The sequence below is a fragment of the Zonotrichia albicollis genome, chromosome 5 (assembly GCF_047830755.1).
Source record: "Zonotrichia albicollis isolate bZonAlb1 chromosome 5, bZonAlb1.hap1, whole genome shotgun sequence".
Classification (NCBI taxonomy): Eukaryota; Metazoa; Chordata; class Aves; order Passeriformes; family Passerellidae; genus Zonotrichia; species Zonotrichia albicollis.
This window is the reverse complement of record NC_133823.1, coordinates 7,396,516-7,420,481: the sequence shown is the minus strand read 5'-3', so window position 1 is coordinate 7,420,481 and position 23,966 is coordinate 7,396,516. Positions and strand designations below refer to the sequence as shown.

General features: G+C 50.7%; 1 protein-coding gene across 6 annotated transcripts in view; it reads left to right on the top strand.

The window, feature by feature from the left end:
- The window catches only part of EXOC6B (exocyst complex component 6B), a 292,980-nt gene that overhangs the window by 160,814 nt on the left and 108,200 nt on the right, over positions 1-23,966 (top strand). For all 6 annotated transcript variants that reach the window (XM_074540721.1, XM_074540719.1, XM_074540718.1 and 3 more), the window contains 7 exons: positions 12,172-12,255; positions 12,373-12,419; positions 14,096-14,216; positions 17,011-17,082; positions 17,639-17,736; positions 18,479-18,584; positions 19,434-19,543. In XM_074540721.1, the coding sequence (XP_074396822.1) occupies positions 12,172-12,255; positions 12,373-12,419; positions 14,096-14,216; positions 17,011-17,082; positions 17,639-17,736; positions 18,479-18,584; positions 19,434-19,543 (638 nt within the window). The remainder of the gene's footprint in view (positions 1-12,171; positions 12,256-12,372; positions 12,420-14,095; positions 14,217-17,010; positions 17,083-17,638; positions 17,737-18,478; positions 18,585-19,433; positions 19,544-23,966) is intronic.

The following is a 23,966-nucleotide window of genomic DNA, read 5'->3' as shown; positions in this document are numbered from 1 at the left end:
AAACCCATGGAACAAAATCCATCCAAGGCTATTCCAACCTGTCCTGTGGCTCGGGGTGTCCTCTCTCCAAGACCCGCTGAGAACAATGCTGGAAAAGCTGGAATTCCCTGTCCAGGCCATTGCTGTGTTATTTTTTTCAGCAGCACCTGGGCTGGTGCTGGCTCTGCTGGCTGTTCCTGCTGGGACAATTGGGAATTTATGGATTTGTGTGGTGGGCAGGGCAGGGGATGGCTCCTGATGGCTCCTGGGCACCCTCTGCTCTGCCTCAGAGGCCTCCTGACTTTGGTAGAGAAATTCCATTTTCTGCTCCTGATTTTCAGTGAAATGAGGTTCAAACAGTTTTTTGCAGATCAGGCCTTGCTGCTTGTGGCATCCTAGGAATGTCTGGGAATGTCTGGTTTTCCCTGTTTTATCCAGGTGGATGTATGGGAATGAGCTGGAAGCACTGGTGGCATTTGGGAAAAGGTTTCTATCCCAAAGTTAGGAATTTATTCCCAGTTCCATGCCTTTTTCCCTGCAGTACCAAGGAATAGAAATCCCTATTTATTTATTTTTAGTATTTATTTTCAAGAGTGGAGCAACTCTTGATTCCATCCTTGGAGGTTGATGGGAGGCATCAGAGCCCTTTTTGGACCCTGGGATCAGAACTGGCTCCAGGGGTGTTGTCTGCTCTGGAATTTGGAGACAGGAGCTCCCTTACCCTTCCACCACCCTCAACAGGCTGTTCTGGCAATTTTATTTCCTCCAGGCTTTCTTTTTTCCCCTCAAATCCTCAATTCCTTGGTTTTCCATCATGCTGCCAGTGGCAGTTTTCTCTCCAAAATTTGGCTTTCAACTCCTGGTCCCCACATTCCAGCTGTTTCTTTCATGGTGATTCCCTGGGAAGGAGGGAAAAATCCTGGTTTTGTCTCTCCCCTACAGCAGCAGGTCAGAAAGAGCATGGGATGGGGAGCTGGGGAGCACCAGGATCAGGATCTCTCTGAATTCCTTGGATTTCAGTGAGGAGAGTGGATTCCTCCCATTTCTCAGCAAATTGGTGTTTTCTGCTTTTGGGAAAAGTGGAGCATCCGGAAAAGGGACTGAAATGGGAGGAATCCTGGGGTGGTTTGGGTTGGAAGGGATCTCAACTCCAGCCTTCCCATCCCTGGGATCCATCCGAACCCTTTGCATCCCTGGATGCTTGTTTGGGATGGAAATTCCTCCTTTGCTGTCCCGACCTCGGCTCAGATGTTGTGTTAATTAACACTTAAATAGGAGCTGGGAAGGCTCTGGCAGAACCTGGCTGCTCCAAAAGTCCTTTGGGAAGGCATTCCATGGATTAACGCTGGATTCTGAAGCTGGATTCCCAAAGCCAGGCTCCTTCCTCAGGCTGTTTTCCCTCTTCCAACGCTGCTCCTTAATCAGATTGGTCAGGAGTTCTGGGGACAGGACAGAACAGGGACAGGACAGGGCAGGACAGGGACAGGACAGGATGGGACAGGACGGGACAGGGACAGGACGGGAAGGACCTTCCCGGGTCACTGCAGGGCCACTCTCTGGAGCCACACCAACACAAACACAGGTGGCCCTGGCCGAGGAGCATAACCCTAACACCCCACAATATATGGGGAACCCATCCCAGGTGTGGAGATGATCCCAAAACTCCGGGATACCCCAAACCCTCTGCATTTTGCCCCATCCCTGCCCCTCTCTCCCAATTCCCCACCCCATTCCACGGCTGTGCTGCCGGGCTCGAACATTAGAGGGCATCTCCTCCTCACGCTTCCATCCGTTATTTATTTTTGGTGTGTTTTGTTTTACTGCAGTGGGGCCTGTCCTTAAAAAGCCAGGAGAGCCTTTTCCCTGCTGTGCAGAGCAGCCAGATGGGAAGTGCAATATCCCGCTGCTGCCCCTCATTACCGGGCCCTCGGAAAAGCTCCCCCCTTCCCACATGTGACCATATTAAAGTGGCCTTTGCAGCCTTTTCCCCCATATAAAACTGTCTTCACTCCTGCAGGCCGGGAGTTAAAAGGGAACTCCAGCTGCAGGCAGGAGGCTGAAATTAAAGGCTTTGCCCTGGTCTAAATGGAAAATGGATATTGCTTCCCATATCCAGGGCTGGGAACAATGGGGCTGCAGCTCTGGGCAGGGGTAATGGCCTGCTTTGCTGGGAGGAAGGAGCAGAGGGGAAGGGGGAAAAGGGGGAATCTCACCTTTTTCCCTCGTGGTTAACTCTTCCATGGCTGGTAGGGAGTGGGAGAAGCTGAGCAAGGAGCCTGGGACCTGTGGTGGCTTTTGCAGCAGAGCTGAGACAAAGCCTCCAGCATCTTCCCCTGGAGAGAACGGGGTTTGAAGAATTCCTCCTCAAAAGGATGGAGTTTGCAGGAGAGAACAGGGTTTGAAACAGTTCCCCCTGGAGAAAATGGGATTTGAAACAGTTCCACCTGGGGTTTGAAACAATTCCCCCTGGAGAGAATGGGATTTGAAACAATTCCCCCTGGGGTTTGAAAAAATTCCTCCTGGAGAGAATGGGGTTTTAAGGAATTCCCCCCAGAGAAAATGGGGTTTGAAACCATTCCTCCTGGAGAGAACAGGGTTTCAAACAATTCCCCATGGAAAAAATGGGATTTGAAACCATTCCACCTGGGGTTTGAACCATTTCCCTGGGAGAGAATGGGGTTTGAAACAATTTCCCCCAGAAAAAATGGAGTTTGAAACTGGAGAGAAGGGGGTTTCAAACAATTCCCTCCAGAGAAAATGGGGTTTGAAACCATTCTCCCCAGAGAGAACAGGGTTTGAAACAATTCCCCCCAGAGAAAATAGCATTTGGAACAATTCCCCCTGGAGTTAGAAACCATTCCCTCTGGAGAGAACGGGGTTTGAAACAATTTCCCCCAGAAAAAATGGGGTTTGAAACTGGAGAGAAGGGGGTTTCAAACAATTCCCCCTGGACAAAATGGGGTTTGAGTGAATTCCCCGTGGGGATTGAAACAATTCCCCTTGGAGAGAATGGGGTTTGGAACAATTCGCCCCAGAGAAAATGGGGTTTGAAACAATTTCCCTGATACATTGATGTCCATGTGCTCCCTGTTATGCCTGTGCTCCTTGTCCACGTGTTCCCTGTTGTCCCGAGCAGGCCTGGCCAGGAGCTCGGACTCAATGGGTCTGGAGAGGTCCTTGAGTCTGTTGGACCAAAGATTTCAAACTTATTTTTTCCCCCTCTTGCTTTCTCTTTGTAAATTTTTGTTGCTTTCCAAGTTGGCTTTAAATGAACTCAGCCAAACCAAGGATGGGAGAGAGGGAAAGGAGAGTTGGATCTTCCATGGACTCTTCCAAGTGGGATTTCTGAGGTCATGCCTGGTTCTTGGTCATTTCATGGAATCATGGAATTATTTGGCTTGAAAGGGACCTTAAATCCCACCCAGTGCCACTTCCACTGTCCTAGGCTGCTCCAAGCCCTGTCCAACTTTGCCTTGGACACTTCTGGGATGGGGAGCCACAACCTCTCCTGACCTCTGGAGACTCCTTTCCTTTGGGATCACCTTTGCTTGTGCTTCTTGGCCTCCCTGCTCTTCACCAGGCCCCAAAGAATTTATTGTTGAGCACATAACAGAAGAAACCAAGCCCTGAAGTACCCAAAATGCAAAACTGGGATTCACTGCCTGAAGAAGGAACGGGTGGCTGCTGCTTTTTCCAGGACACAGGTCGAGGTCAGGGCTGGGTGGAGGAGACCAAATCCTGCCGGGCTGGCAGGAGAGGCCTCTCACAGCCACTCTCTCTTCCCCCCACGCAATTCCTGCTCCACTTCATCTCCGTGTTTTCGGTATCGAGGGGGTGTTTACAGTCAACAAACAGGAGCCTTCTTTTTTGATCCCAGCTTTCCCTGCCGAGCACCTGCGAGCGCGTCCATGCGCTCCGTGAGATTTGTTGGGAATATTTACCAGTGTTTTCCAAGAGGAGCATCTGCTCGGGAGTCGGACTCTTTGTGCCTCATTAGTGGCTACCGGGCTTCTCTTATCTGCACACATCTCCGGGGCATGTCAGGATCATTTTCTGAGCTGCTTTTCTTGGCAGCTCCTTCCTCACTGGTGGGAAGCTCCTGGTGTTTGGTGAAGTGCTGGACCCTAAAAAAAAAAAAAAACCCAAACCAAAACCTTCTTGTTTCAGCTGGTTTTGGGGTGAAAAAAGGGTGATTTGTAAGGTTTTAAAGGTTCTGTGCTGCTTTTGGTAAGATGTATCCCATCCAAGCTGCTGCACTGCGCTGTTGAGCAATTGGGGTTTGGTTTGGGGTATTTCCATGGAATTCCAGGGTTGTAAGGGGGGAGCAGGGATGGGATCCAGGTTGGACCAAGTGGGTTTTTAGCATGAATGTGTGTTTGGCACTCGCAGGCAAATTAAAATGGAGCCCTGGGCTGGGGCTGTCTCGGGCAGGTGAGGGTGACACAGGCCAGGGCTCTGCTCATGGTGTGAGGGGAAGGAAGTCCTGTTTTTTGTTGGAATGAGACTGGAGTTGCCTAAACTGTGACTAAACCCCCTCAGAAATGGGATTTTGGGCCCAAATCTGGCCTTTCCTCCTCCCAGAACATGGGAGGGGGTTGGTGGTCAGGGTACTGACTGGGAGATGGGTGTGTGTGGGATACTCAGAGGCTCCAGAGTATCCTGGTGGGAAGGGATGGGGCCATCATCTCCCAGGATGGGGCCACCTGGGTGGGAAGGGACCTCAGGAGGGCTCCAATCCACCCTCCTGCCTGGAGCTGGGAGATCAGACTGGGTTTCTCAGGGATTTGTCCAGCCTGGCCTGGAAGGATTCCAAGGATGGAGATTGGGATCCAGCTTTGGGGATTTCTTTCTGCTACTTCATGGAATTATGGGATATTCTGAGTTGGAAGGGACTCAAAAAGATCCAGCTCCTGAGGGAATCATCCAGAAATCAAAATCCACACCTTGGTGTTATCAGCACCCTGCTCCAACCAGTCTCAGGGATTTTTATTGTTCTCCTTGTGGAAAAGCTTCCTGTCTACCCAAAATTCCCATCTTTATCCACAGAGGAAGTCTCAAAACAGTGGTGCCCAGTTTGTGAGGGGTTCAGGGTTTCTCCCTTTCCATAAGGGATGTTTGGAATTTGTCCTTTTGGGTATCACCATGTTGGGCTGTTTCTCCAGCCTGCCCAGACCTCTCCAGGCGTTGGCTTTGCCTTGAGTCTGTCAATTTTCACCAAATTTGGGGACATCTGCAAAGTGGAGAGATCTTGTCCAGGGCTCCTGCTGGTCTTTGGTGAGGATGTGGAGGGAGCAGGTCCCAAAATTCCTGTTATTCCCAATCCCAGTTGTTTTGGGCCCCATGGAAAGCTTTGCTGGTTGTCCCAGGCCAGGTTGGACATTGGGCTTGGATCCACCTGGGACAGGGGAGGTGTCCCTGCCATGGCACTGGGTGGGATTTAAGGTCCTTCCAACCCAAACCATTCCATTATTTTAGTGGTGTTATGTTGATAAATCCGGGTGGGTGCTGGGCTTAGGATTCTCCAAGCAGGGAATTAAACCTGGGTTCATTCCTGTTATTTAAACCAGAGCTACAGGGGTGGGACTGAGCTGCTCTGTGGGTGAGGGGTACAAAAACCTCCTCCAGTGGATGTAAAATTGGGCTGTTCTGGTAAATTTGGGCTGTGTCCATGGATTGATTTCCCTGGCACAAACTGGCACAACCTGGGTTTTCCCGGGAGGAATCTTCTCAGCAGATCTTGCAGCACATCCCCTTCCTTGCTGTCGTTGTGATGGGATTTTAATGGAAGAGCCCAGAGGATTCACTGATTTTTAGGGAATGATTAATGATGTTCCAAATGGGAAGAGTTTGAGATGGCTCAGGCAGTGATATCCCACGGGAATGTTGGGTTATGGATTCCCTGTGTTATCCAGGTAGGAGATATGTGAAATGCACAAGGTGCATTTCTGCTGCAGGCTGAGGAGAAACTGTGCTCCAAACCACTGTCATCCCAATTCCCAAAGTCCCATTTCCATGGGCATTTTGATTATTCCTGGAGAATAAAACCAGGAGCACATTTTTTTCCCTGGTGTAATCCCAGCTTGCTTGGCTCTCAGCTCTGCGCTGCTCCCGAATCCCGAAACATTTTTGGGTTTGTTCAGCTGCTGTTTTTGCTTTCTTGTGATTATCCTCTGTTTTCCCTTCTGTGGTGTTCATCCCCGCTGGTAATTATCCCCCTCTCCCTGCCAACTCTGTGAACTCCAGGGCTAATTTGAGCAGGAGAGTTCTGCCCGGTAATTTTACAAATATGAGGCGTTATTGAGGGTTTTTCCTGGACCAGTGATTACAAGGAATGGGTCCTTTGGGAGCCAGGAATCCTTTGGGTTCCTCTGCTCCCTCGGAGGGGTTGGGAGCTGGGTGAAGCTGGAATTAAAGCTGGATGGAAAAGGAGCAGCTCCTCTGCCCAGCACTGGCGCTGGGTTCCATGGAATCGCTGAGGTTGGAAAAGCCCTCCAGGACTGAATCCAGCTGTTCCAAGGCCACCACTGATCATGTCCCCAAGTGCCACATCCACAGGGATGGGGACTCCAGACCTCCCTGGGCACTTCCAGTGCTTGACCACGCTTTCCATGAAGGAGTATTCCCAAATATCCAACCTAAACTTTCCCCACAGGCCCTTTCCTCTTGTTCTCTCCCTCAAACTGTGAGAGAGGAGCAGCCCTAAAACACAAATCCCACCTGGAGTTTCAGCTGGGTAGCCCCAGAAAACTCAGGATCTTGTGGTTGGTTCTGGAGAATTCTTGATCTGGTTGATGTGTTCATTTGGTTTTTTTGCCTTTTTGTTTTTTTTTAATCCAGAGGAAAACAGGATTCAGGCATGGAATTCAGAGGAATAATGGATTATCTGGAGACCTGAGAAGATGAATAGGCCTAAACAGATCAAATGTGGGAAACTGGGTGGTCTGAGCTCAAACTGCCATGAAGAGGAAGAAATATTTTCCAGTTTGAGGAGAATGTAATATGGCAGCAGTGGGAATATCTGGGGAGATGAGGGAGGAATGCACTTAGGAGAAAGGGATGGAACTGGGAGGATGAAAAATGGGAGTAGGGTCATGAGAGGGGCTGTGGGGAGGATGAGGTTTTTGTTGGAGGAACCTCCTGTGAGAGAGTCCCTGATTCCTGGGGCAGCCAGAAATGGCTCAGGAAAGAGAAGCCAGGGAACAGCGCCGTGAGGGGATGGGTTTGGTCATACTGGCAGGTCCCTGGGCCATAAATTTTGGGGAAACTGTTAAAATGTGAATAGGATTCTCTGATTTTCTTTTTGGGAATGGTTTCAAAGGAGCAAATTTTCTGCTCCTTCCCTTCTGCTGCAGTTCCCTTTGTGGAGTTGGAACAAGGAGGGGGCACCCAAAACCTTCTGAGGCTGAGGAGAATTCAGCCAAGGATGGGAGTTGGGTTGTTGTGGGGCCTTCCTGTGCCATCTCCAGCCCAGCTCTGGTTGCTTTTCCTTCTCCTGCCTGTGGAAAACACATTTTTTACTCTGGAAGAGATTCCAAAGTAATTTTAAATTTCAGATGTTGTGGTGAAGCTGCTCCAGGTGTTTCACCCTCCTCAGAGCCATGGGTGAAACTGAGATGGAGACCAGGCCTGAAATTTGTCCTGGATCACAAATCCCAGCTTTCCCCTGTAATCAGGTTCAGCACCAACTAGAATCTACAAGAAATGGGAAGGAGCTGAAGAGTGAGGTTGGAAATTTTGGTTCCTGTGCTTCCCTGAGCCCCAGGACCTGAGGGGCTCCCCCATGCTGTGGTGCTCCTGGGGAGGAAAATTCCCCATGGGAATGGTGGGAAGCTGCTGGAGAGAGCCCAGAGCTGCTGCAGGGCTGGAGCCAGGCTGGGAGAGCTGGGAATGTTCCCTTGGAGAAGGGAAAAATCCAGGGAATCCTCAGAGTCCCTGAAGGGGCTCCAGGAGAGCTGGAGAGGGACTGGGGACAAGGCCTGCAGGGACAGGAGCCAGGGAATGGCTGCCACTGGGAAAGGGGAGATTGGGCTGGGATCTTGGCAGGGAATTGCTGGCTGGGAGGGTGGGCAGGGGCTGGGCTGGAATTCCCAGATTTGCTGTGGCTGTCCCTGGATCCCTGGCAGTGCCCAAGGCTGGGTTGGATCCACCTGGGACAGTGGGAAGTGTCCCTGCCATGGATGGGGTGGGAATGAGGAGATTTTTTAGGTCCTTTCCCACCCAAACCAGTGTGGAATTCTGTGGAGGTGGGTTGGACACAGCCATGGCGGGACACTGGAAATGCAGCCAGGTGTGTGGTGGCTCCTTGTCCTTTCTTTACTGAGGGAAAGTGGGGATGAGCAGGCAGGGTCCTGGAGCTGGGGGATGAGGACTTGGTGCAGTCTCAGCAGAAACCTCCAAAATCTGCTCTTAAAACTGGTCTCAGGCCTCCTGCTCCTCTTGGAGAGTCCAATGGGTCCTTGAGGCCACCACAAAATATTGAGGAAATGGCAGCTTCTGTGAGTCCAGTGATTAATTAATTACTCATTAATTTCAGGGGATGGTGCACCATGAATGAGGGGTTTGGTGTGTGTCCAACCATGGTCCTGCTGCTGCTGGTGGTGGCTCCTGCCTTTTATGTTGCCACACATTCATTTATTAAAGAAATTATGTAAATACACCTTCAGTTTTAAATTGGCCCCAAAATTCAATTATTTTTTAGTTCTTTTAAGTTTTAATTTTTTAATTTTTAAATGTTTTTATTTAAGTAATTTCCTCCAGCTTAATGAGTGGCTTCACTCCAAGGTGTCAGTGATGGCACCAGGGCTGTGTTGATGAGAATGGAGATGATCATGGTGGGGTTAGTGCTAATTATGGAAGTTTAGAGAGCCAAGACCCGGCAGAATTTAATAAATCCTTTTGGTTTTGTCCCTTAGTGGTGGGGTGGGAGTGGGACAGTCCCTTTTTCCATGGTTTTCCTGTGGTGGAGAGGACATGGACAACACCAGGATTGTGAGAATCACCAACTTCAGGGCTTGCAGAGGGGCTCAAAGGGAGGGGCTGCTACCTGCATGGAATTTATCAACTTTTAGCTTCAGGCACTACCCAGTTTTATCTCTTGGTTTGATAAAATTGTAATAATCCCCCTCTTTCTGGACCTCACCTGTAGATCCCTGATTTCTGCCTTGGGATTTTTCCCTTTCCTGAGGGAAGCAGCTTTTGGGAGTGTTGGGAACACCTGACAGGGAAATGATGGTTCACAGTTCCTGGTTCTAAAATCTCTCTTAAAATATCAAATTTCACATGGATTCAAGTTGGTCCTGAGCCTGATTACAGGGGAAGAGCTGGGATTTGTGATCCAGGTTTCAGGGTGGCTGGATGTGGCTGGCGTGGACTGGGAGCTGCTCATCCTGAGCCCCCCTGAGACTCAGCCAGGACAAAAAGCAGAATTCAAGGACAAAATCCACATTTAAAATCTCCACATCCCTTTGCAATGCACCTACACAGTAGCAAGGAAGTTTAGGGGATGGATTTTAGCACCTAAGAAGGTTTTGGGGATGGATATTAGGACCTTAGAAGGTTTTAGGGAATGAATTTTAAGACCTAAGAAGGTCTTGCAGATGGATTTGAGTACCTAAAAAGATGTTTTAGATGTTTTTTGGGACCTAAGAAGGTTTTTAAAATGGATTTTTGCACCTAAGAAGGTTTTGGGGATGGATTTTAAGACCTGAGAAGGTGTTTTTGGATGGATTTTTTTCACCTAAGAAGCTTTTGGGGATGGATTTTTGCATGCAAGAAGGTTTTGGGGGTGGATTTTAGAATCTTCAAAAGTTTTGGGGATGGATTTGAGCACCTAAGAAGATTTTTGGGGATTGATTTTTCTACCTAAAGAGGTTTTGGGGATGGATTTTTGCACCTACGAAGATTTTGGGGATGGATTTTTGCATGTAAGAAAGTTTTGGGGATGGATTTTAGAATCTTAGAAGGTTTTGGGGATGGGTTTTAGGACCTAAGAAGGTTTTGGGGACGAATTTGAGCACCTAAGAAGGTTTTTTGACGGATTTTAGCACCTAAAAAGGTTTTTTTGGATAGATTTTGACCCCTTTGGGAAGGGTAGAATTAGGTGGGAGAGCTCTGGGCACATCCCTGGGCTGATTCCTGGCGGAGCCTGGAGCTGCACTTGGAGAAAAGAAGGAGCAAGTCAGGCTATGGCTCCTCACAAGCCCCTGGTAGCTGAGGGCATCCCGAGGCAGCCTGGTTGTATAATGCCGCAACAGCTGGAGAATCATTAAATTACCATCAGGTTTTGCTTTTAATTAATTTATTTTCTGGAGAGGAGCAGGTTGACAGCTGGTGCCTCGCTCAGGTGATATTTGTTGTTGCATGTTGTTTGTTTTGTGAATTCTAAATGAGGCTGAGTTGGGTTTTTTGTTGTTTTTTTTTTTTTCCCTCTCCCTTGGCTCCCAACAGTTCAAAGCAAGACGTTGTCCCTTCCCTGAGATGTTTGTGATCCAATTTCAGACAGAAGACAGGGTGGATGTGGAGGAGGGAGGATGGGCAGGGATGAAACATCCAGGCTGGATGGCCCGGGGGCTCATCCTTGAGTTCTGGGGAGCTCCAGGATGGGGATGCTGAGGTGGAGCCTGGTTTGGAGCAAAGATCACCCCAGAGGGGCCATCTGGAGCCCAGCCCAGGGGTGATGGCCATGGAAGGGGGTCAGCTGTGGGCATGGAAACCCTCTGGACACTCAGACCCACAGCAGGCTGGGAAAAATGAGCTGCAGAGTTTGTTTCTCCCAATGATACAGAGTGGTCTTGAGGAGTGCCCCAAACACATTCTGGAATTCTGTACACAAAGCACATTCTGGAATTCTGCACCCCAAACACATTCTGGAATGCTGCAGCCCAAACACAATTCTGGAGTTCTCCATTCCAAACACATTCTGGAATTCTGCACCCCAAACACATTCTGGAATGCTGTACCCCAAACCCATTCTGGAATTCTGCACCCCAAACCCATTCTGGAATTCTGCACCCCAAACACATTCTGGAATTCTGTACATAAAACACATTCTGGAATTCTGCACCTCAGACACTTTCTGGAATTCTGTACCCCAAACCCATTCTGGAATTCTGTATCCCCAAACACATTCTGGAATGCTGCACCCCAAATATTCAACATTCCAAACATTCTGGAATTCACAGATTCCCAGGAGGGCTTGGTTGGAGGGACCTTTTGAGCCCATCCATGGGTAGGGAATCCTAACCTATCCCAGGGTGCTTCAGGCCCTGTCCAAGCTGGCCTTTACCTCCCCCTGTTTCTGGCTTTGGTGTCTTTTGGCCCCTCGTTCTCTTTGCTGACACCACCACTGGTTGTTCCATGGAACAATAAATCCAACATTTGTCCAGATTGTGGTCCAGAAAGCAGCTGGGCACATCCCTGTGGATCCCAGGAACTGGACAGGGAACGTTCCTGTACCTGAGCACTCGGGGTTGGGCTCCGTGTGTTCAGATCAACTCCTTGTGCTCTGATACTTGAATGGAACTTTGGGGGAAAGTTCCATGTTTGTGGTGGAGGAACACAAGGTTGGACATTGATTGTGCCAGCTGCGGGTGGCAGCAGGGCTAGGGCAGGAACAGAGCTGGGAAGGGGCTGGAGGATCCCTGAGGGAGCTGGGAAGGGGCTGGAGAATCCCTGAGGGAGCTGGGCAGGGGCTGGAGAATCCCTGAGGGAGCTGGGCAGGGGCTGCAGAATCCCTGAGGGAGCTGGGAAGGGGCTGCAGAATCCCTGAGGGAGCTGGGAAGGGGCTGCACAATCCCTGAGGGAGCTGGGCAGGGGCTCAGCCTGGAGCAAAGGAGGCTCAGGGGGCCCTTGTGGCTCTGCACAGCTCCTGCCAGGAGGGGAACAGGGACAGGAGCAGAGGGAACGGCCTCAGGGGAGCTCAGGGTGGACATTGGGAGGAATTTCTCCATGGCAAAGGGAATCAGGAATTGGAAGTGCCCAGGGAGGTTTGGAGTGCCCATCCCTGAGGGATTTCCAGCCCTGTGGATGTGGCACTTGGGGACATGTGGCACTGGTGGCCCTCGTGCTGCTGGGCATGATTGGACTCCCAGATCTCAGAGGGCTTTTCCAACCTCAGCGATTCCACGGTTTACATTCCAAGTGACCTCTTCCTGCACATCCTGAGGGCTGCAATGACCCTTTCCTGTTTTCCAGGGAGCCCGGGAGACCTTTGAGAGCTACTACAGGAAGCAGAGGAGAAAACAAGCGCGGCTGGTGCTGCAGCCTCCCTCCAACATGGTCAGTCTGTCCTGGAGCCTCATCCCGGGCTCCTGCTGCCCCTGGCTCATCCCCAAAATCCCCCCTTGCCCTCGGCCACCTGGGTTTTAACCTCTGCTCCCTCTCTCTTTGTTGCAGCACGAAACTTTAGATGGCTACAGGAAGTATTTCAATCAAATTGTAGGGTAGGTGTTCCTTTTATACATGGCCCTGCTAAAAATGGGTGGCCTGGGCTGCTCAGGAGCCCAGAAAAAACCATGAGAGGAGGGAATGTTGGTATTTTTGGTGGTCCTCAAAGCCAAAACAGGACAAAAAAAGAGGTGGTTTGTGCTTTTTAAGTGTTGTAAAGTGAATTTTATCCACTTTGCTGTGTCACTGAGGGGGGAGCGGGGAGGGACCTGCCAGCTCTTGTAGCAGTCTGTGAATTTCTGGGATTTTCTATGAATTTTTGGGGATTTTCTATGAATTTCTAGGAATTTTTATTAATTTCTGGGAATTTAGGATAAATGATCCCTGTGGATTATGTTCATCTTTGGCCCTCTGCTTTAATGATTCTGGAATATTTAACGATTATTCTTTAATTATTTTCCTGCTGGAGGAGGTGATTCTCCATTCCCCAGAGCTGCTTTTTTGTCACGCTCAAATTTAAATATAAATCTTCCCAAACTGAGCTCTGAGAGGAGAATTCCAAAGGCTGCTGATCCATAAAAATTGGATAGGATTTGTTCTTTATTCATCTAATAATGAGAATGATTTCAATAATTCCACGTGTGCTGCTCCCCTCCTGCAGCTCCCTGCTCCTGGCCTGGATTTCCTTGGGAAAAACACCTGGAAATTCGTGTGTCACCATTTAAAATGGCCACTCTCACCCTCATTCCTTGGAAAACACTTTGTTTGGAGCAGCAGAGTTGATCTCCAACTGGAGATTGGAGCAAATTGGGGTTGTCTGGAAATCTGGGAGCACGTAGTGGGCCTGGGTGGGAGAGGGGATTTTCCCTGCAGTTCCAACATTTTTCCCTGCACTTAAAGCATTTTTCCCTGCAAATAAAGCGTTTTCCCCTGCAGATTATTAATTTTTCCTTACAGTTCCAACATTTTTTCCCTGTACTTAAAACATTTTTTCCTGCAGATAAAGCAGTTTTCCCTGTAATTAAAATATTTTCCCCTGCAGATAAAGCATTTTCCCCTGCAAATTAAGCATTTTCCCTGTACTTAAAGCAGTTTTCCCTGCAGATAAAGCGTTTTCCCTACAATTCCAACATTTTCCCCTGTATTTGAATAATTTTTCCCTCCAGATAAAGCATTTTTCCCTGCAGATAAAATGTTTTTCCCTGCAGATAAAGAGGGAAGATAAAGTTTTCCCTATACTTAAAGCATTGAAGATCAAGTTTTCCCTATACTTAAAGCATTTTACCCTGCAGATAAAGGATTTTCCCCTGCAGATAAAGCAGTTTTCCCTGTATTTAAAGCATTTTCCCCTGCAGATGAAGTGTTTTTCCCTGCAGATAAAGCATTTTTCCCTGCAGATAAAGCAGTTTCCCCTGCAGATATAGCAAGATAAAGCATTTTCCCCAGTTGTGATGGACTTGCTGCTGGCTGCAGCAGAGTTTAATCCGTGGTTCTTGTGGGAATAACAAGGTGGAGAGCTCACAGAGGGGGAATTCTGCCTTTGTGTACACACAGGGAGGGTTTTACCTCCCTCCTCCAACCCAGTGAAATTAAAAATGAGGGAATAAAGCGCTTGGAGCTGCCTGGGTTTGACAAATCCCCCAAACCCAGAGGCCAGCTTTGCCCGAAGGGGCTCGGGGATGCCCTTGGACCCCTCAGATGTGAAGTTTTGGTGGCGTTTTCTGCGTTTCAGGTTTTTTGTGGTGGAGGATCACATCCTGCACACCACGCAGGGCCTGGTCAACCGGGCCTACATTGATGAGCTGTGGGAGATGGCCCTGTCCAAAACCATCGCAGCCCTCAGGACCCACTCCGTGAGTAAAAGCCCAGCAGAGCTCAGCTGTTGCTTGACTGTCCCTGACATGTTGCAATTCTGCCTTTTTTCCCCCCTCAGGATTCTTTGTTTTCCCTCTTTTCCAATGAGTGTTTAAAGGAACGACACAGACACGCAGATAATTCTCTTTCTCTGGGTTGTTTTAGCCTCTTGGTTGGCTGAATTTCCCTGCCAAACTCGATATTTTGAAGACTAAAATGGTGGGTTTATGTTTTTGTCATTATTTAATCCAGAATTTTTGAGGAGCACCAGCAGAAGGAGTTGATTTGTCCCAAAAAAATGGGGGTGGGGAAGAGCATCTTTTTCAAAAAGCATGACCTTGTTTGATAGAGAGTCAGAGAATCCCAGGGTGGTTTAGGTTGGAAGGGACCTTGGAGATGACCTTGATCCCTTAAATTTAATGGCTGAAAAATGGGCTAAAATTGGGCTGGAAAATGGGCTGAAAAACCAAATCCAGAGAGACAAAACCCCAGGAGAGAGCCAGGAGAGAGCAAGGGTGAACATATGGGAAGAGAAGGACACAGATCTCTCTGATGAACCTGGATCTCTCAGGGATGAGGGATCCCAGAAGATTCCTGGTGTTCTCCATCCCCATCCACATGACTGGAAAGGGAAAATTGACCTTTCCCAAGAAAGCTGAATTTTCCCAAGAGGGGGGAAGGCATCTTTTTGGCACACATGGTCAGAGAATCCCAGAGTGGTTTGGGTTGGAGGGGACCTTAGAGATCACCTTGATCCCTTAAGTTTCATGGCTGGGAATGTGCTGAGAAATGGGCTAAAAATGGGCTGAAAAACCAAATCCAGAGAGACAGAACCCCAGGAGAGAGCCAGGAGCACCTTGGGTGAAAATATGGGAAGAGCAGGACACAGATCTCTTTGATGAACCTGGATCTCTCAGGGATGAGGGATCCCAGAAGATTCCTGGTGTTCTCCATCCCCATCCATGTGACTGGAAAGTTGATTTTTCCTAAAAAACTGAGGGCTAAAGCATCTTTTTGGCACACAGACAATCCCAGAGTGGTTTCAGTCAGAGGGGACCTTAGAGATCACCTTGATCCCTTAAATTTCACAGCTGGGAATGTGCTGAGAAATGGGCTGAAAACACCAAATTCAGAGGGAGAGAACCGCAGGAGACAGAAAGGGTGAAAATATGGGAGGAGATGGGCATGGATCTCTCTGATGAACCTGGATGTCTCTGGGATGAGGGAACCCAGAAGGTTCCTGGTGCTCTCCATCACCATCCAGGTGACTGGAAAGTTGATTTTTCACAATAAACTGGTGTTACAGCATCTTTTTGGCACGCTGAATCATGACCTTGTTTGATAGAGGATTGTAGAAACCCAGAGTGGTTTGTGTAGGAGGGGACCTTAGAGATCATCTTGATCCCTTAAATTTCATGGCTGGAAAATGGGCTAGAAATGGGCTAAAATAGGGCTGAGAAATGGGCTAAAAATGGGCTGAAAAACCAAATTCAGAGGGAGAGAACCCCAGGAGAGAGCAAGGGTGAAAATATGGGAAGAGAAGGGCACAGATCTCTGTGGGATGAGAGACCCCAGAAGGTTCCTGCTGTTCTCCATCCCCATCCAGGTGACTGCAGAGCCTCCTCCTTCCCCCCCAGCTCCTGTGCTGCCAGGGGGGATAAACACCAACCCCCCCAGCTGCAAACCTGTGTTTGTTTTGGTTTCAAGTGGGATTTTCTCGGGGCTGGCAGCAGGAGGCTGAGGCAGGCCCAGCCACGGGGTTTTTTTGGTGTTCCCAGCTTTGTTGCCACTCAGGTTGTTTCAAGTGGTGCCAAAGGGAACGCACGGAGTGGCTGCCAGGGGAGGCTTCTTCAGCAATCACAAAACATTCCCCGATTTCCCAACCCCTGTGGCCACCACCATTTATTTGCCCTGAGCGCTCCCAGTTCAACCAGTGCCCTGCATCCCAGACTGGGATCTGAGGGAGGGTCTCTCACCTCGCTGAGGCCATTTGGATCCTTCCAAGGCAGACAAATTTATCCCTGGATTTTCCTCCTCGCCGCAGACAGGGACATCTTTAATCACTGCTGATGCTTCAGGGCATTATCTTTCTTCCTGACTCTCCTTTTTGGACAGGGAGATGGAAAACGTGTGTCTCCCAGTCCTTCCCTCTGATTAATGGAGCTGTTCCTCCTGGAGTTTCCAGCGAGCTTAAATCCCACTCCCTTTCCAGCCGGGGATCACTGATTCTATATTTGGGCAGCCTCTGTCTCAAACTCCACATTTTCCAGCTCATTTTTGGCTGCTCTTGGGAAGCCCAGGGGGGACTGGGGCTGCTCTGGGGACACTGAGCTGTGTCTGGGGGGTTTGGAGCAGGATAAATCCCCGTGCTGGAGCTGCGATCCAGCGTGTTTTCCCCTCAGCCTGGCTGAGATGCTTCATTACCATCAGACACAACACAGTAAATATTAAATGAGAGGCAAATGAAATGAGAGGTAAATATTAAATGTCACCCTGTCCCACGGTGACAACACCGTGGGAGCCATCTCCTCTCACTGCCCAGCAGCTCCTGGGCAGTTTTAGACACACCTCAGGTGTCTCTGGGGCAGCCCAGAGCCTTCTCCAGCCCGGAGAGCAGAGCCTTATCAGCCTTATCACCCTTATCCGCCCTGCCTCTCTGCTCCTGGGCAGCGTTTATCAGATAAACTCTGGGCAGTGTTTATCAGATCCCTGGTGGCACAGGGGGGCTCAGGGCAGGGTTTGGGCTGTGCCACACAGTCACAGCTGTGTTTTCCTCTCTGCCCTCCTCTCCAGTCCTACTGCTCTGATCCCAGCCTGGTGTTGGACCTGAAGAACCTCATTGTGCTCTTTGCTGACACGCTCCAGGTACGTGGGGCCTCTCCTGGTGCTCCCAGAGCTCCAGCAGTGCTTTGGTGCCTGGGCTGGGCTGACCAAGCTCTTTTTTCAGCATTTCTAGGCCAAAAAAATGCCAGAATTTTTTTAGCATTTCTAGATGGCCTAAGGGACAGTCTGGTTTGGTCTGTGCAAGGACCAAGCTTGGGCCTGGGACAGCTCTGGGTGGTGCTCCCTTGGTCAATCACCCCCTGAGCCCCTCCAGCTGCACCAGGGGTGGTGCCTGAGGAGGATTTGCCCCTGGTCAATACAGACAGTGAGCCCCAGCTACACCTGGGGTGGTCCTAGAGGAGGATTTACTCCTGTTAAATACAGACAGGGATCCCCAGGAGTGGTCCTAGAGGAGGATTTTCCCCTGTTAAATACAGACAGGGATACCCAGGGGTGGTGCTGGAGGAGGATTTGTCCCTGTTAAGTACAGACAATGATCCCCAGGGGTGGTGTTGGAGGAGGATTTGCCCCTGTTAAATATAGACCATGATCCCTAGCTGCCTGCTGGGGGTTTCATTCCCTTCCTGCTGCTCTGCAGGGTTATGGCTTCCCTGTGAACCAGCTCTTTGACATGCTGCTGGAGATCCAGGACCAGTACAGCGAGACCCTGCTGAAGAAATGGGCTGGGGTCTTCAGGTGAGAGGCTCCAACAGAACCTCCTGAGACACCCCTCACTGAGGGGTTCTGGCCCCTGTGTGGAAGTTTTTGAGGGATCAGTCACAGAAAGGTGGAATGGGTTGGGTGGGAAGGGACCTTGAAGCCCATCTGGGTCTTTCCCTGCTGGAGTAAAATCAGAGGAAACCCCAGAGCTGCTCTAGGACTGGGAGCCAGGCTGGCAGAGCTGGGAATGCTCCCTTGGAGAAGGGAAAAATCCAGGGAATCCTCAGAGTCCCTGAAGGGGCTCCAGGAGAGCTGGAGAGGGACTGGGGACAAGGGACAGAGGGACAGGAGCCAGGGAATGGCTCCCACTGGGAAAGGGGAGATTGGGCTGAGATCTTGGCAAGGAATTGCTGGCTGGGAGGGTGGGCAGGGGCTGGGCTGGAATTCCCAGATTTGCTGTGGCTGCCCCTGGATCCCTGGCAGTGCCCAAGGCCAGGTTGGACACTGGGGCTTGGATCCACCTGGGACAGTGGGAGGTGTCACTGCCATGGATGGGTGGCACTGGGTGGGATTTAGGGTCCCTTCCCACCCAAACCATTCCACGGTTCTGTGCCCTCGCTCCATCACCGAGCTGTGGCTGCTTTGGGCCATCCCTGGCTGCTGCTGCAGGAATTTGGGATCCCACCTTAGCCTGGCAGCAGCCTCTGGGAATCCCCTGACCCAGCAGGAAAACTTTCCCCTCTCAGTTGTCTCCCTGACTCTTCTTTTCTTCTCCCAGAAATATCCTTGACTCAGATAACTACAGCCCCATCCCGGTGTCAAATGAAGACGTTTATAGGAAAATCGTTGGGCAGTTCCCATTCCAGGATGCTGAACTTGAAAAGGTAAATCTTGGAATGGGGAGCATGGCCTGGCCTGGCCTGGCTGCTGGGGCAGGAGAACCTCACACCCTTTGTGGGCATTTAAAGCATCCAAAAAACCCCAAATCAACTCCCCAACCCAAATAAACAATAAAAGAGGAAGGAAATCAATGGGGAAGAACCAATATTCCTCCCATGGGATGCATTTCCTTGTGTGGATGAGGGAAGTGGGATTTGTATTTCTCTCAGAGTGTTGTGTCACACACGTAGAAAAATCCTCTTCCACTGGCATTTTATTCCTATTTTATGGACCCTGGGATTGACCTTTTTTGGTTTTAGTCTCATATTTAGAGAAAAAGAGCCCAGAAAAGTGATGGTTCTTGGCCTTTGCACGAGCATGTGCTTGGAAAACCAAAGTGTGTCCAGATGTCCCCCAAATCCTAAATCCACACCTGGCAGGCAGCAAATCCAACCCTGATGATCCCAGTCTGGGGTTCAGGTTTCTGTGTCCTGCCCCAAAATTCAGTCCTGGGGTTCAGCTGCTCCCTGCCCCTCCCAGCTCTGAGTGCTGGGGGTAAAAACTGGGAAAATTTGGTGTTGGAAAATCTGTTTGCTCCTGGATTTTGGGCAGCACCTGGGGAAGGTGAGCAGGAAAACACTTTGTGCATGGTGGGGGAAGAATTCCAGATGTTCCCAAGGAGGGAGGAGAAGGGAGTTGGGAGAGGGAATGGCCGCAAAGCCCTCTTGCTCTATTTGTGATTATCTGCTCTCCCCCTTGGATGAAGTGTTGATAAAATCCAGGATAAATCCCAGAATTGCTCTGCCTGCCTGGGAGAGCCCTCCCTCTGGAACTGTTCTCCCCCTGTTTTCCAGCAACCCTTCCCAAAGAAGTTCCCCTTCTCGGAGTTTGTGCCCAAGGTTTACGGCCAGATCAAGGAGTTCATCTACGCCTGCCTCAAGTTCTCCGAGGACCTGCACCTCAGGTGGGAGCTGTGCCCTCAGAGAGCGGGCCTGCCTCCTCTCCTGAGGCCCTGCTGGAAATGTGCCTGAGCCCTAAGGGTCACTGCGATACAGTGAACATGGAGCTGTTCACCAGCTCTCTACCAACCCTCTGTTCTACCAACCCTCTCATTTCCTAGTGCTTAGAAAAGCAGGAATCCAACCTACACCAGAGGGAATCAAAGCCCTCCACGCTTCCTTTATATGACTTTCTAGTAGGGTCAGCTAAACAAGCTATGGGGCCCATACCCCAAAAGGGATGGTTCAACTCCTTCCCCTGCTAGTGAACCCCCAAACAAATCTAATCTTAATTATTAGTCTACTCCTAGGAGCAACCATTATTGTCTCAAATAACCACTGAATTGTGGCCTGGACCGGCCTTGAAATCAACACACTCGCCATCCTCCCATTAATCTCAAAATCCCATCACCCACGAGCCATTGAAGCTGCCACTAAATACTTCCTGACCCAAGCAGCTGCTTCTGCCCTTGTCTTATTCTCCAGCATAACCAGCACATGGCACACCAGACCGTGGGACATCACCCAACTCACCCACCCAGTGTCCTGTCGGATCCTCACCTCAGCAATCACAATAAAACCAGGACTGGTGCCATTCCACTTCTGATTCCCAGAAGTACTCCAAGGCTCTCCTCTCACCACCGGCCTCCTCCTGCGCATGGAGCCTGTCCAGGCTGGAAGTGGCTCTGGAGCAGTGGGATTTTGGCTGGACACCTCTGCTCCTGCAGGGGGAGATCCCAGCATTGTTTGGGTTGGGAGAAACTTTGGGGATTGTTTCCAAACCCATCACTGGACAATTTCCATGGTGCTCCAAGCCTCCTCCAGCCTGGCCTTGGACACTTCCAGGGAATTCCGTGTTCCCAGGACAATCTCAGTTGGGGCTGTTTCCTCTGAGATGTTTCTGTGGCATTCCTTTAATAAATAAATGAATGGGGATGTCTGGAGAGAGGCTGTGGTGGCCACTCGTCCCCAGGGTCTGCTGGAGCACCTCTGATCTCCCCAGGCCTCCCCTCACAGCTCCCCAAGGAATGGGAATCCCGTGGTTCCATGGAAGTGTTGTCAGGAGGGCTCTGAGGGTTGGATTTTTGGTCAGGAACGAGTTTCAGCTGCTGGTTTCGTGCTTTTGTTGTTCTTGTTTCTTCGGGGAGTTTATATACAAATAATGTGATTTTTTTTTTTTTAAAGCCTGCAAAATATTCCATGTGTTTACCCTCCCTGCTCCATCCCAGGGTGCTTTGATGCTCGTTTCACCCATGTGTACGTGTGTGAGAGTGAAAACCAGCAGGGTCTGCCAGGAACTGAGAGCTGGGGCTTTGCCTTTGCATCAGCAGCGTTCAGAGCTTGGGAGAGGCTGAGAAATGCAGGACAAGAGTTTGGCTGGAGGGATTCATCCTCCTTCCCTTCCCTGGGCAAACACGGGGCTGGATTGGGGTGGGGGGAGTTCCACCTCCTTGGGAGCTTCATATCCTGGCCATGACCTGACCCTGGAGCTGTGGAGAGAGCCCAGAGGAGGCCCCAGAGCTGCTCCCAGAATTCCAGAGCCCCTCTGCTTTGGAGCCAGGCTGGCAGAGCTGGGAATGTTCCCCTGGAAAAGGGAAAAATCCAGGGAATCCTCAGAGTCCCTGAAGGGGCTCCAGGAGAGCTGGAGAGGGACTGGGGACAAGGCCTGCAGGGACAGGAGCCAGGGAATGGCTGCCACTGGGAAAGGGGAGATTGGGCTGGGATCTTGGCAAGGAATTGCTGGCTGGGCTGGAATTCCCAGATTTGCTGTGGCTGCCCCTGGATCCCTGGCAGTGTCCAAGGCCACGGTGGATCCACCTGGGTCAGTGGGAGGTGTCCCTGGAGTTGGATCCCAATGGGATTTGAGGTCCCTTCCATACCAACCTATCCCATGCCTGCTGTGGAGCTGGGACAGCTCTGGGGACTCAGTGGCTGTTCAGTGCCCCAGGCTCTCCAGGATTTTCCTGCTCTCCCCTGGAGCCAAGGATTCTCCCTGGAGTCCTTTTCTTACTGGAGAAAGGGACTCTCTAATGCCAATTTGGAGAGTCCCTTTCCCTGTGGGTTGCTCTGGGAGCTCAGGAGTTTCTCCCCCATGTTCCACCTCACCCTTGCAGTGGTGGCAGCTTCTCCTCCTCCTGCTGGTGGCTCCCAGGGCCCCTAACCCGGGCTCACCATGGCCCCTCTCCCTTCCCAGAGCCCATTCCTGTGGGTGCTGCTCCCCGTGGCTGGGATGATTGGCCCTGGCAGGGCAGGGAGCAGAGGTGTCCCCGTGGGTCCCTCCTGGGGCTCCCACCAGACCCATTATTAAAATTCCTTTCCACATTGGATTTTCCAGCCCTTTCGGAGCAGCACGGGGGGAGGGGAGCCCCAGCTCCAGCTCTCGCAGCCAAACATTTGGAATATTTCTCTGCAAACCCCTGTTGACACTTTCTTCATTTCACCCTGACAGCTTGAATTAGGTTTTATTAGGAAGCTTGGCTACAAAGCCGGCAGCGAGTTCCCTTTTCTCCTCCCTTTCTTTTTTCGCCTGGCCCTGTCATTTACGGAGGACCCCGGAGTGCTGGGGGTCAGCCCGTCACTCACAGGGGCCTGGAGGTCACCACAGCTGCCACAGGATCCGGGACAGGAGCTGTCATTATCCCAGACAGTTCCCTTCAAGCCTTTTCCTGCACAGCACAAAGTGCAGCTCACATTTTATGGTTTTTTTTTTCTTCTCCCCCCACCACTAATTATTTTGTTAAAGCAGCTCCTTGTATTTGTTGGGATGGGAGGGTTCTCCTTGATGTGGGAGTTGTTTCACTTGAGGAGAGTTTGGAGCTCCAGGTGGGTTTGTAGCATTTGGAATTTTTATTATTGGCACTATTAATTGGATTGGAGCAGGGAAATTTCCTTTATCTCCTCGGCACTTTTGCCTTTTTACAAGTTGAGTTCATCAGGTTGTCTTTAAAGGTACTCTCTTGCTTTTTCCAGTGGAATTTCCCTCTGGAAATAGGGAGTATCTCTGGAAATTAGTGGGTGCAAGGGTGATCAGCTCTGATCACCAAGGCTTGGGTTTTGGTTGGATTTTTTACAAACAAACCCCAAATCCTGGAAGAACTTGGGATACAAAGTGCAGGGACACCTTCCCCTATCCCAGGCTGCTCCAAACCCCGATGTCCAACCTGGCCTTGGGCACTGCCAGGGATCCAGGGGCAGCCACAGCAAATCTGGGAATTCCATCCCAGCCCCTGCCCACCCTCCCAGCCAGCAATTCCTACCCAAAATCCCATCCCAGCCATTCCCACCCCCTGCTTGCAGCATCCCAACACCCCCACCTTTCTCCTGGGATAACTTTAAGGTTGGCTTTTGTTTCCCACGTCAATCCCAGCTCTGTGACGTGGCCCCTCTGTCAGGTGGAGCAGGAGAAGGAGCCAAAGGTCAGGGGCTCCATTTACCGGGAGGATCAGAGTTCCTGCCCGGCCTTCCCATTGGGAATTCCCTCTCCTGCCCCTCCTGCAGGAGACAATTCCCACTCCTGTCAGGGCTAATCCAGAGCCAAGCACAGATCCAAGGAGCCTCTGGCAGGGGGGTTGGCAAAACCTCCTGGAGAAAGGAGAGGTGCCACCGTGAGCACCTGGGAGGGGCTGAACCCCCAAATTCCAGTGGTGCTGCTGCTCCAGACAGCTGGGAAGGGGCAGGAATGGGGTGCAGGAGCTTGCAGTCTGGTGTTCCAGGGCAGGAGCCAGGCTGGGAGAGCTGGGAATGCTCCCCTGGAGTAGGGAAAATTCCAGGGAATCCTCAGAGTTCATAAAGGGGCTCCAGGAGAGCTGGAGAGGGACTGGGGACAAGGGACAGAGGGACAGGAGCCAGGGAATGGCTCCCATTGGGAAAGGGGAGATTGGGCTGGGATCTTGGCAAGGAATTGCTGGCTGGGCTGGAATTGCCAGATCTGCTGTGGCTGCCCCTGGATCCCTGGCAGTGCCCAAGGCCAGGTTGGACATTGGGGCTTGGATCCACCTGGGATAGTGGGAGGCATCCCTGCCCATGGATGGGGTTGGGAATGGGATGGGATTTAAGGTCTCGTCCAACCCAAACCACTCTGGGATTCTGGGAGATGGAGCTGTGCTGTGCTGAGGAGTCCCTGTGTGGAAATCCAGGGATCATTGGAAGTGTGACCTTCTAAACCATTCCCTGTGACTTTGCTCACTCCTGCAGTTTTTCCAGATTCTGTTTAAGATCCCTTCCAACCTTGACCATTCCGTGGTTCTGTAATTTTGTGTAAAAGCCCAGAAAGGGCTGAGAGGGGAATTTTGGAGGATTTTGATTTTGGTTTCACCATTGGAGTTCATTTCCCTTGTTCTGAACATGCAATCCCCAGTGTTGAGTGCAGGGTTGTGCTGATGCCATGGA